The 13,581-nt window shown below is 39.7% G+C and overlaps 1 protein-coding gene across 1 annotated transcript in view; it reads left to right on the top strand.

Moving 5' to 3' along the window:
* The window catches only part of PPM1H (protein phosphatase, Mg2+/Mn2+ dependent 1H), a 131,184-nt gene that overhangs the window by 46,444 nt on the left and 71,159 nt on the right, over positions 1-13,581 (top strand). Inside the window, exon 2 of the mRNA XM_041465665.1 lies at positions 11,685-11,853. Coding sequence (XP_041321599.1) covers positions 11,685-11,853 — 169 coding nt within the window. The remainder of the gene's footprint in view (positions 1-11,684; positions 11,854-13,581) is intronic.

Here is a 13,581-nt window from a genome sequence, read left to right as displayed (position 1 = left end):
TGCCTATCTAAATATCCTGTGCTCAATGACTCCAAAGGTATGTAGATAGTACAGTAGGTATGTAGGTAGGTTTAATATCTAAATATAGCAATAATAATCTCTAGCTTTGTCTTCTTTTCAGTCACCAGAAGAAATTGGTGGATAGATTTCTATGTGTGTGGAGTATGGAGTGAGATAAGTCTATGTTGACGTCCATTTCAGTATTAATTTCTGACATCTCCCTCCTTCAGAAGAGGATAAATTCTTTTTATGAAAAAACCTCTGAGCTTGTCTTCAGTTGTGGGTTGGGCTTTTTCCCTGTTATGCTAGAGAATATGCAGTTCTCAGCCCCTTTCTGAGCTGCCAACTTTTTGTTCCACTGAAGTTACTTCTGGCTCCAGTCCCAGTATTTGTGGGGAACAATAGATCCTATTTTAGCCTATACAGATTTAATTGCTGTGAATAAGATTGACAATTATCTTCTTTTGAGTCTGAAAATCCCACCAGCTGTTTCAGATGCATTTAAATAGTTACACCACACTAAACTCACATATTGCATCAGGAGCTACAATACCAATATGTCCTTGGCCTTTATTTTAAAAGTAATTTTTGCTGCATTTATTTCTGTTTCTTCTGCTTTGCTTTAAACCCTAATTCTCTGCCTTGGGTGGCATCATTAGTCATACCAAAGGACATATATATAAAAGATGCATTTTGAGGAAAATGCATTTCAAATAGCAAAAGAACTTATTGAAAGAGAAGTCGATGGCCTTTTTTGTTTTTGTGGGGGGTTTGCTTGGTTTTTTGTTTGTTTGGGGATTTTTGTTTGTTTGTTTGTATGTTTGCTTTGCTCCCTCCACCCCCATAAGCTCAGGCATGTAAGTGGGAATCATCTGACCGCATGCTGACAACCTGCTGTGTCAGTGTCTAGGCTCAGCTTTGTCACCCGCGAAGAGGAAGACATGTTTCATGCTATGTAAACAACTAAAATAGGTCAGATGAATCATGCCCCCAGATGTCTTCTCTCTCTTTAGCTAATCACCCAGACTTAATAAGCAGACTTAGCTGTCTGCACCGTAGACATCTGACTAGATCTTACCTCTGGGGACCACACTTGTCACAACAGTCGCGTGTGGGTGACTAGACACATGTAGACATGCAAGATTAAAAGTACTTGGCTTCTTGATGCAGAGCCAATGCCAAGGTGAAGGTGCTCTGGGCTCATCTTCTTGAAACCAATGACAAACTTGAGTGGATTTTCCCAGAAAAGAAATGTATCAGTATTTGATGTTCACAGTTACATACTGCTGAACTGGGGTGCACCATCTCTTTCTCATTTCTTGCTTCTGAGGCTCCTAAGATTCATAGCTTTCTTTTTCAGAAATGTTAGACGGGACTTCTCCTCCCTATTATCTGCTATTTCTACCTTCATGTTTTCTCTTCAGTCTTGCTGTGGAAATATATATATTTTGATTTTTTAGAAAAGATCATTTCATTACACAGGTGTCCCTGTAGAACAAGGGTAGCACACTGGCATATGAAGGTGGAGATTATATTGGGAAAGCCAAGAGAGGGGATACTTGAAGTTTGCCTTTCACCCTTTACCTGAGAAGTTGTCCATTGCTAATTTTGCAGGTTATTCAGTTGCTGAATTCTGTGGGTTTTCTTTTCAGTCTGAACACATTGTTTAATATTTATTTATAATCTTGACTAGGGGTGTATAAATTCAAACTTCCCATTTCTCTGTTTGCCTTCATGCATATTTCACATTTGTTCAGCTTATAATTTCTGGAAGCGAGTTGTTCCTTGGTGTAACATGATGCAGGGACTATTATTTCCTGATACATATTTTTACAGATCTTGACACAGTTTTAATTTCCCAGTGGTCTGAGAGGCATGGAGAAGTTTACATGAAAGTTGCAGTAGTCAGTTTGTTCTGGTGTTGACTTTGTTCCTGTTGAGACCTCTCTGGAACTGCATGTGCTCTTGGTCACACTGTGCAAGATCTACCCCATCAGGGTTGCTTAAATTTGTGCCAGGCTATGCCATCTCCTCTGGGCCTCTTTGGGCACAAGTGATTCTCCTTAGAGCTTACTGCTTACTGTGGCCCTGCTTACTGTGTTTGTGCTGAGTATTTGCCAGTCTGTAGGCTTTCCAGTGTGCCTGTTGCATGTACAAGTGAAAACTTGGATTGAGGCTTTTTAGGTGCTTGTGCTATTGACTTTGGAAAGGGTAAGGTTTGTTGTGGAGGCAGATTGGACAACACAAGTGGAAGAGATGGTAGTGCTGGAGAAGCGTGACTTTCCAGACTGCACAGGGTGTCAGTGAGCTGTTCCTGCTCAGGGCCAGTTCCTGTGCACACATCAGGTAAGATAGGCCTCTTGCTATGTGCTTTGCTCCCTCTGTATTCCCATATGGACAAGGTCCTGGACAACCTGTTCTAGGTGACCCTGCTTGAGCAGAGGCTTTGGATCAGATGACCTCCAGAGGGCACTTCCAAGCCCAGCTATTCTGTGATTCTCTGATTTTGCACCTTCCAAAACTTCTTAACCTGGTTAAGCCTTCTCTGCTCCTGGATGGGAATGCATCTCTTCATCCCACCCCCTGCAAGGACAGAAGGAGCCTTTGGGGAAAATTTACCCTGAGGTTGTGGCATACCATGTTAACAGGTGGTGTGCAGACCCCAGAGCTTCAGTACCTTCCCTCTGGATAAAGGGAGCAGATGGGGCTGGAAAGGACGCCCTTGTCTCCAAGCAGTGTGAATGCACACACACTCACACAGAGCCAGGTACTCATTTGCTCAATGCTATTTGCCTACTCTTGGGAAGAAATTCTGCATTTGGCTGTCATTCTTCTTTTACTGGCACTGATTTTTGCCAGGGTTTCTATGTTGACTTTCACTCTAAATTAACATTGCACCTGGAAATTTTCATCTGTGATGGCTGAACAACTGGACAAAGACGTTAAGCACTTTGACCTATATTATATGAAAAATAAGCATTTTCAATTACATGATATTTAACTGAATTTTGTATAACTTGTGTGAGAATTACCACCTGTTTTTCTTTAGAAGTGTTTGTGTGTATGTATGTGTATATAAAATATAAGTTATTTTATATACATATAATCACCCAGATTACTACAAAATTTTCTTAATCCTGTTTTGCTTTAATTACTGTGACTTTTTTGTACTTTAAATTTAGGGAAGCTAACTTTGGAATTGATTGTTAGCTCCAAGAGAAATAAATGAATGATTGCTACTAATGTTTTGATGAATCATGGTCTATCAAGATTAAGGGAGCTGCCATTTTTCTGTAATCTTTTATTTCAGGCTCGGGATTGCTGACATTTCATTGGTTTGCATTTAGCTTCTATTTTAACAGCTTTAAAGATGAGGTCTAGGAATGCAATTTTAGTAACAGAAGTAAGACTGGGTTTTGAGGTACATCTCTATGGCAAAGAGTCATTGGAGTGTTTTTTGCACATGGCCCCTTACTGCACATCTGCCAGCTAATGTTCTCCCAGAGGAAAAGTGATGGATGTAAAACTCCAGCAGCAGGGTGTATTTTTTTCTTTAATTATTAAAAATTACCAGCATATGAGTGGTTCTGAATTAATTTCCTACTTGTGCTAATAAAGCTGTACATAATGTTTTCTCTCTTTTTTTTTCCTCCCCCTTGTCTTGCATATGTGTGCTTCCATACATATAAATTTCTATAATGACTTTTAAGAATAAATTAGCAGATTTTTTTCTTTCAGTGGGGGCTTCAAATACCTGCTGCAGTAGAGGGATATTGTGAAAAAGGCATTAGTGTGTGTCTGTGGAAATGTGTACCTTCTCTGTCACACTTGCAGAGATTATCTTGGGGCTAAATTCAGTTGACAGCTGTATAAAAGGGATTAGTACTGTCACCGCTCATCTCTTGGGGTTAACTTTCACACATGCTAAATATGAGAGATAATTTTTTTAAAAGCTTGGACCAGTTATGCATAAGCCATTTATCTTGATTTCTCTTAACCCTGAAGCTGAGACTGCAGTCTACAGCATCATTCTAAAGATGTGGGATTTACTGCATTACTTTAAGCACATAATTTGCTTCACTGTAAGCATAAGGAGAACTTTTATTTGCATATAATTGGCATTTCTGTAAGGAAGAGAGTGTTTATTTTAGATGTGCTTTCAAAAGTAAAACTTTGGGAAGGAAACTGGGGAGGAGGGGGAAGTAGTCTTTTGTTTTCTTCATGCATCCTTGTCACGTGCATCCACTCATTTAAAAATCTAAAAGAAAATAAAACTATGAGGTCAATTCAAATTGAGCTTTTAGTTGGGGTTGGTGTAGTACTAATAGTAGTGCTGAGCTTATAGACAGAGTGAATATTTCTGAAACCCAGATGCCCCTTGCTGTAGCAATTAGGGGCAGGTTGCTTTTCCTTACCTTTTCATAATTTTAACTAGAATGATTTCTGTATTTGTCACATAACTCTGTGGGGACAACTGAACCTCATATGCAGCTGTTCTATCAGATGTGTCTCAGCTGTGGTGCCGTCCTTATGGGGATGTCATGGTCAAGACTTTATTCAGCCTCACATGCAGAACGTGGTGCAACATGGAAGTGGCTGCTTTTCCTTTGCATTAGAGGGAAAGGAGTGGCAGAACTTTGGTTCCCATCTTGAATGTGAGCTCTAGGATAGATGCAAAGACGTTTCTCATCTAAAAGCAGCTCATAACCAGTATCCAATGATGTGTTTCTTGGTGTGCAGTCAGAAATGAAGTACTGCTCATCAGTGAACTTCCAGGATTATCCCTAAAGGCTGTGACAGTGAAATCACATGTGATAAAATGATAGTGAACAAAATAAAAAAGATACTATTAGGGTGTGATTTCTTTAGATTGAATCAGGTGCCTCAATTTCAAGAACTGTCAGTCCTAATGTGCAAAGTCACAGGTACTATTCATATATGGGTAATGAGACATGATAAAGGATATTCCTACAGAAAGGGTCCATTTCTTTTCACTACTATTTAGGGGTTTTTTAATGCTTTCTGCTTCAATTTGAAGCTGAAAACTTATCACACCAGCCAAAGCTGGTGAGCATTATCAATAACATAATAATGTTATAGTGTAATAACATAATGAGGTAACATAATGTTATAACGTAATAACATAAGGTAAGTTTTATCAGCAACAAAAATCTATAAAAATCTAATAATGCATAAAAATCTTAGAGTTTTTGTGCAAATATATTTGTCTGGAGGCTGACTTCACTGGATTGGATGTGCCCTATTCATATGAGAAGCATATCTTGTAGAACTTCTGAGACAACTTCCTCTTCAATATCATCATAATAAATTCAGGCCCATTTTCCCCAGATTAGCAGGATTTGAGAACCTAACTGTTGGAGAGAAGAAAAAGGTCCAAGTACCTTAGTGTCCAGATTAGCAGGATTTGAGAACCTAACTGTTGGAGAGAAGAAGAAAAAGTCCAAGTACCTTAGTGGAAACTGGCTTAGAAGGACACTGGTCAACACAAAATTGTTTATTTGCATTGTCTTCTGGGTCTCTTGCTTTTATTTCAGCAAGCGTTGAACAGCCAGGCAAAGTTGCTTTAAATATGGATGATGAGCAGTCTGACCTGGCATTCTTTTCAATTTCACTGTCCTTTGTGGGAAATAAATGGTGGTTCTCTTACAATGTCAAATTACTCTTTTGCAACCTCTTCTTACCCCATTGTGATGTACAGAAGGAGTGAGGAAGAAGAATATGGCAAGTAGTATTGCCAGCTATGGCTGAGACTGCTCAGCTCTGAGGTGAGATGATGCTTAGTCACCTTTGTATCCCACTGGTCTGGCTCAGCATCTGCTTGGGGCTCACTGTCCCTTGGTTTTCTTCTGCAATACCTGCATACTAATTATCAAAAAGAGCTGCCTCTCCCTGTGTAGTGGTCGCAGAGCTTGCACATTCCTGCAGTGACCTACAGCTGATTTGTTCCTTGTAGTCACTTAGTATTTAATAGCAGTCACTTAGTATTTAATAGTATTTTTTGAAAGGGTAGCTGGATGGTGTGATGCATTGTAGCATTTTGGGAAGTCAATGCAAATAACATCAGAGTGGACTTCCCTTCCAAGATGTCATTGACTTCCGCTCAAAGACAAGCTGTGTTACAAGGTTATGATCATTTACATTGAACTTGTGGTAAATTTCCAGCATAAATGCTATTCTACTTTTATACTTTGCCTATTTTAATCCCATCTTTAGTTCTTATTAGCTTGATGGGTATCATAGCTTCTAGCTGGGCTTCAAAGTTAACTTGGCCTAGTATACCAGTGTAATTGCTGGAAGGATAAACCATATTTTCACAGCACATCATTGCAAGATTTCATGGCTAAATATTCACTTCTTCCTCGGTTAATAAAATGAAAGTTTTATTTAGCCCCATGGATTTAGAGAACTGATTCAGGTCTGGCTTCAGTTTCTGCCTGCAGTGGACAATACTAGTGAGTGCTTTGGTTTTGATGTGCACAGTGTGACAGTTACAGCAATGAATGAATGGAGCTGTTTAGGCTGCTTGAAAAGCTGCCTTTCATCTGAGGGAGGAGGTGAACAGCTAGAAGGAAATCTCTTTCAAGTTGATTCCCAGTGCAGAAATAAATCTCATGTGGGTGAAAGGGAGGAAACAGACACCTACCTGGAAATCTAAGACTGTAAGTGAGATGTCACAGAAAAAAGCAGCAGCATCCACTCGCATGCTTATCCATTAAGGGGAAAAAAAAAAAAAAAAAAGGTGGGAGGGGGAAGTAAAGCCAGCAACAGTTTTGTGAAAGTTTTTTTTTTATGGTATCTTAAATCGTCACTCTAAGACTGTTGAAATTATAACACAAAACTGTTAGGAATGTATTGTGTGTTGTCTGTATGTATAGTATTCATTCACCTGGGTTACTTCTGTGTTATTAGTTGGGTTGGATGCAAGCTGGTGTCATGCCGTTGTGGAGTGGTGTATGCCACAGCTGGAAAGAGGAGAGGCTGCCTGTAGCTCCTGTGAGGGGGGGAGAGAAGGGCTTTGTGCTTCCTGCTGAATTGATTCGTTCAGAGTCCAAACAAATACAGGTGTCCACTGCTAGTCTGAAACCCCAGAAGAGGGTAGAATTGAAAATTGCAGTGTACAACAAGCTGCCTATGGATATATCCTTTTATTTTTGGCTCTTTTTTTCTTCCTATCCCTTGGGAGATTTTGCATTTTTATGGGATTAATATTTGTGGAGTAAATGAGCACAGGTTCCCCAAGTAAAAACATCTTTCAGGGCACGTTACAAGCAATGTTCCTTCACTGCAGCTCATAGACTTTGAAGCTTCTGTTGTGGGTTATAAGGTGGGTAAGCGGTGAGGGATTTTTTTTTTTTTTTTTTTTTTTGGCTACTCACAATTTAATGTAATATCAAAGAGCATGGTATACAAAGGAATAAAACATCCAAAGAGTATAGACTGGTATTGATGCAAAAAAAAAAAAAAATAGTGGGATGAATAGAAATGCTTCATAAGACTGAAGCTTTTATTTTTGGTTTGTGTTTATTTTTGGTTTGTGTTTCCTTGTGGTTTGGTTTGGGTTGTTGTGGGGGAGTTTTTTGAAATTATCAAAGCCTGTTTTGGATGTGTTTACCAGGCCTGTTTTGGTTCTCTTAAGATAAACTTCAGATTTTGCAGTGATCACGGCACAGAACTTTGAGCTCTGCTGTTGAGAGAAGAATAGAAGCGCAGTGTGACTTGCATTTCCTTCTGGTCAGACGGGCTTTGGGGTCTCATGAGATACCAAGAGAATCCTAATTGTGAGCCAAACAAACTAGCTGGCCCCTGTCTGGTGGATTTGCTTTTAGCTGAGGACATGTTTAAGATGAAGTTTCCATCAAGATTTGATGCAGGTACTTCAACAGTGACCGAATCCCACCAACTGACTGTGCAGGTTTCAGGAGGCTCCTGTTTGGAAAGCAGGATAGGTTTTACTAGCACCACTATACCTCAAACTAAACTTTAGGATTATTTATTTATTACTGAGAAATGTGTTTGACACAGTGCAGACAGCGAAATCTGTAAAAGGAGGGGCTTCTGCTCTAGATACATTATTTAGTTGAATGTTGCAAAAGATTGGATAGGAGATACATGGGTATTGGGGGAGTGGAGGGCAAGAACAGAAAGGAGTTGATCATCAACAGGTCTAATCAGTGTCCTGAGAAATTTGGAGAGAGAACAAAAAGAGGAATTCACTTGAAAACGTGTGTTTAAGTAAACTAGAGAATTATGTAGGCCTCACTTTTAATTAATTTGTAACTATTTTTTTCTCTGCATTATTATTAATATTGATGATAAAATGAAATTGAAATTATTGGAGCTGTTTCATCTCATTTTGTTCACTTTACTGGTGAAAAACTTATATCTTGAGGTAGACAGAAAAAAATTACAGGGGGGCAGTCTTTGGAAGCTGAGGTATTTCATCAGTGGAGGGAGGGGCAGATTTTCCATAAAAAATTCTAGAGGTCTTAATTAAGAGTTACCTTTTGGTGATATGAATATCTTGTTACTTCTGCTTTGTTATTTGTATAAGCAGCTTAGATGTGATTTTTGTTCTGATAAGTTGCAGTGTGGGAGAGCAGGGAGGAAAGACAACAGTGAAATCAGCATTGGAAAGCTGGTTGAAAGAATCGCCTGGAGGAGGGATTTGGGAAACTGCAGAAAGAAAAGGATTTCAAAAGTCAGCAAAGACAGAGCTGTTTGAAGTTGAGTAGAAGCTGTTTGAAGCTGAGTAGATGTTACCAGCTTCTGTGCTTGGCATCAGGCGTCAGCACATAGTTCAAGATTTGAAATTAAAAATCACAGGGCTTCACTGCAGCAGTTTTCCAGGATTTGACTATGAGGTGGGATGTGAGAGTAGAAGAGTGCCTGTGTCAGGAGAGGAGCAGCTTTTGGTATCCAGACCTTGAATTAACTGGGAGGATGTATAAGCACCATTTTGACATTGTGATAAATTCAGGCATTCACAAGGAATAAAATACACTTAGTCTTCTGATGAAGAAAGAAAAACTGGAATTCTGGGAAATATAGTTGATTTCTTGGATTAAATGTATTGTTCAGAGCCCATTCCTCCCTCCTCAATACACTGGCACCCCAGCTCCCATGCCTACTCAGTATTCAGTCTTGCCAGGTTCCTTTTGATCATATCCTTTTCTAGCAAGGTGCTTGGTACACAATTTCAACTCCAGGTGTTTTGTGATAGCTGATTGTCAAGCCAGTCTCTTGGGGCACTTTGTTCTCATAGTCTTTCTAATGTATTCAGTGCATTGAAAAATTTTCTTTGTAAGAGCCTTAAAAAATCGTAATATTGTGCATAACTTGACATGTCATTAAACATCAGAACATCTTCCACCATACAAGTCCTAAAGTCCATTACTAAGCTCAGAAACCAGGGCAACTCCAAGAGTTCAATGATTTTCGTAAGGGACAATGAGCAGTAGGAAAGCAGCGGAGTTTGTAAGGTGTAACTTTTGTCTCTTACTTGTCTTCTGTGTCTTTTTTTAAATGGGATTGAAAACAGCACCATCAATAGGGAGACTGGTCAGCTAAACTAAATATTTATTAGTTCTTGATGCGATAAAGCTAAATTTCTCTGGTGGTGCAGTATTTTAATCATGTTTGTAGCATTTCAAACTGAACAGGTCTTGATCAGCTGATTTAAATGCTTTGGGATTATGATTTTGTCATGTGTGTTGTGTGCTCCATCCTCGCCCCCAGGCACTTTTCCCCCAATTTTGAATGTATACTTCTACTTTTTTCTGATGTCAAGAAAATGAGTTTTCAGACTGGAAGCATCTTACTGCATCTCAATATTTGATCTGCAATTGCCCAAAAGTTAAGCACTACAGGGGATGAGTGGTTAAACTGCTCACAAGTGCCATGCAACTAATTGCTCCTTCATCTCTGCTCTCTGTGTGTTTTGCAAAATAATTTTATCCACAATTAGTGTTTATTTACAAGACATGCAAACGAACGGTGGTACTGTGCATACAGATAGACTGCAATGTGTAGCATTTAGCACTGTAAGGAAACTTCCCATTTCTGAAAGCAGTTAACCACAGTGGGCATACATTTTCTTTTAAAAAAAAAAAACTGGTTTTTCTTTTCAGAGGCAACAATACTCATTTGCATATCACAGCATCATATTGCTCCTTGAAAGTGAAAAAAAGGTATTACCTTTTTTGTCAGCGAGGCTGATACAGACTTGAGATTTCAGCAAGAGCAGCCTTTGAGTTTCCCTGCAAGCCTTCCTTTGGTTTTTGTTTTCTTTTCATTTCAACAACCTTTAGCAAGTATTTTCCTGTTGTGTAAAGTTTTACTGTAATGAAAACATTAGAGATCAAGAAGTCAGGAATGTCTTGAACCTGCCACCAAGATCATGACGTGCCTTCAAGCTGTTTTAGTTTCTGGGGAGGCAGCAGTTATTTCTAAAGACATGGTGTGCCTGATGTGAAACTCGGTGCTTATTTAGTAGTGGAAATAATGTCTCTGAGTATCAGTCAACTTGTTGACCCCCACCTCACAGTGGAGTGGGTGGACAGTGTTTGTGGAAGAAGACTTGCTTCCATCAAAATCCCGTTGTCTTTGCTTGATTGGAACAAGACATCGTCCCATCTTGCATGGGTTTTCCCTGTATGAACCCGGGACTGTTAACAGATGCAAAATTGGTCTGTTTGTGATGAGATTCTCATGTAGAAAATGGAAAATATGTTTGGGCTTGACTGTTCTGAAATCAATGATAGTAACCACCATATTCTGGATGACACAGGCTTCTGATTAAGGTTTTAAAAATGTGTTGGTGGAATAGCTGTTTATTTCAGCTTTATCACTGATCAAAGGAAGGAAGCTGTGGTACCAGTCTCAGGATACCTTTGGCTGTTAAAAGCTTGTACTGAGCTCTTAGTGCTGCATTTTGCATGCCTGCAGCTCTTAGTGCAAATCTTCTGTTTTCTACAGGGCAGGTGGGACAGATGGTTTGAGGTAGGCTTCTAGGGGCTGGGGGTTATGTTGTGCAGTACTAGAGGGACGTATTTAGTATGCATCACTGCGGTACAAGCAAGCTTGACTTGGCTGTCGGAGACAAAGTCTTTCTCTTGTATTTCTGTCACAGCATTTCTAATATATGCTGTTTGAACAGACTGCCTTTAGCAGTAACAGCTTTGTAGATTTACAGCAGGTATTTTGTTTGTGCAAAGACTTGGAACTTGACAGAATGCACACTCTTAGCCAGAAGATTCCTTATTTACAGCAGAGATGCTGACAGGTAGAAAAGGAAATGGGGGTCTCATGTTTAAACTGGGAGGCATATGTGTTACAAACTTCATCCATGAAGTAATCTCTTTTAAAAAGAAGTGTGGGGTGCCTAGGGGTGAAATATGCTCATGGCACCATTGGTTCTTATTCACATAGTTCTGCAGAAAATGCTCATTGTGTCATGTGTATGTGTACAGAAATAAAAAGTATGCCTGTGTGTATGTTTGTATCTCTGGAAGGCAGTCAGGTATTTTAATTCAGTCAGTAACTGCAACACTGCTGGACTCTGGTTCCATACCTTTCAAGTCACATTGCGAGATACAGATGGGGCCTTCTGTGCTTTGCTAATCTGGTCACTGTTTTCTTTTTTTGTTTGTTCGTTTTTTTCTTAGGGTAATAAATGCAGGGAAGAGCACGCACAATGAAGATCAAGCCAGCTGTGAAGTCCTCTTTGTCAAGAAGAAAGCTGGAGGAAGTAATTCTACACCAAACAAGAACTCTTCAACAAAACGGAGGTCATCGCTGCCCAATGGAGAAGGTCTCCAGCTGAAAGACAATTCAGTAAGCAAATTTCTCTATCTTGTCAGTGGAGAAATACAAAATAATATAAAAGGGTGTAAGAATATGGCAGTAAAAGGTGCTTTCTAAATATTTAATATCTTTTCAGTTACCTCTGACTGATTATCTCTGCTTAAATGCAGAACATTTCACTATATTTTTCTTAGCTCTACTACTTAAATTTTTTGTGTTGAAAAATGGTCCTTGCATCTAAGATATTTTAGTTTAAAGATAGGCAAGGGGATGCTCCTGGATTTTGATTTTTGTTTCATTTCTGAAATACAATGTTGAGAAATTTGAAGATGAGAAAAGGGCTGGAGAACATCCTCTGTGGAGACAGGCTGTGAGTTGGGGCTGTTCAGCCTGAAGAAGGGATGCCTCCAGAGAGTCCTTAGACTGGCCATCCAGTACCTAAAGGGAACTGTAGAGGGGCTTTCACAAGGACCTGTAGTGACAGGAGAAGGAGTAAGGGCTTCAGACTAATAGAGGGTTTAGATTAGATATTAGGCAGAAATTCTTCACTGTGAGGATGGTGAGGCACTGGAACAAGTTGTCCAGAGCCGTTTGGCCAGGTTGGATGAGACTTTGAGCAGCCTGGTCTGGTGGAAGGTGTTCCTGCCCATGGCAGAGGGGTTGGAACCAGATAATCTTTAAGGTCTCTTTCATCCTAAACCATTCTATGGTTCTGTAATTTACTCAGATGCCCATGGTGCCAGAAAAACACAGGTCAACCTCCATCTGCTCTTTCTAAGTTTCTGTGCTGATGTGTAAGCACATTTGCACTACATGGAGCTCTGTGGACACTGCATTGGCAGCTTTTTTCACTGTGCTTACACGGGGTCAGATCAAGAACTATATGAACCATATATGCTGTTAAGATGTGTCTTATATCTAAGCCACTAAACCACATCTTCAGCCAATGTTGGAAAGATACTGCATTCTGTAATTTAATCAACTACTAAAGCAGGATATTCTTCTGGTTTATGCAGGTAGGGTAAGGTCATCCAGCACATGGAGTTCAGTGATTTTTGCAGACTATAGCTTCCCTCATTTGTCTGAAGTGTGGTGTATGTCATACACTTGCCTACTGGTAGACAAGTGTCTACTGATAGACAAATTGTCTGCTATTTTTCATCTGTCTTGTTTCCTGACTGGCTAATTACTTCACCCGCTCTTTAAGCATTAGCTCAGCCTCCAGCAGTGATTGATAGTGTGTGTTCAATTCCAACATTTCACCATGTAATACTAAATGCCCTGTCTGAATGTTTGAGTCAGACAATGTGGATTTGCTGCATTCCTGCTGCTGGAGAACACAGGTTGTCCCTGAGTAATAATTAGTTTTTCAATAGACTGTAAGCCTTTTTTGGTAGTTTGGAGGTTTTCGGTTTTGGGGCTTGGTTTGTTTATATGTTTTGGGGGTTTTTTGTTTGGCTTGGGGTTTTTTGTTAGCTGGTGTGTGTGTGTGTGTCTCTATTTTAAATCAGGTGGTGATTAGCAGTCTACCTTAGTCTCTTTCCCAAAATTCCATGGCTTGGTACACCTGATGGCTGCAGGGTTCATTGGGGTTCTGAGAAACAAGCATTCCCCTTGTACTGTGTCCCTCTCAACCTCTTGCTTCTCCAGTTCTGTTTCATATTTCGTTATTGCTGCAGCATTTTCAAAGTGACAGATCCTGAGGGTTTGCAAATTGCCCTGTTCTTTCCTCTTTAAAAATCTTTCTTTAATGGGTGT

The sequence above is a fragment of the Pyrgilauda ruficollis genome, unplaced genomic scaffold, assembly GCF_017590135.1.
Source record: "Pyrgilauda ruficollis isolate IOZ18807 unplaced genomic scaffold, ASM1759013v1 scaffold19, whole genome shotgun sequence".
In the NCBI taxonomy this organism is placed as follows: Eukaryota; Metazoa; Chordata; class Aves; order Passeriformes; family Passeridae; genus Pyrgilauda; species Pyrgilauda ruficollis.
The sequence above is the reverse complement of the archived record's forward strand: the minus strand, read 5'-3'. Positions and strand labels throughout refer to the sequence as shown.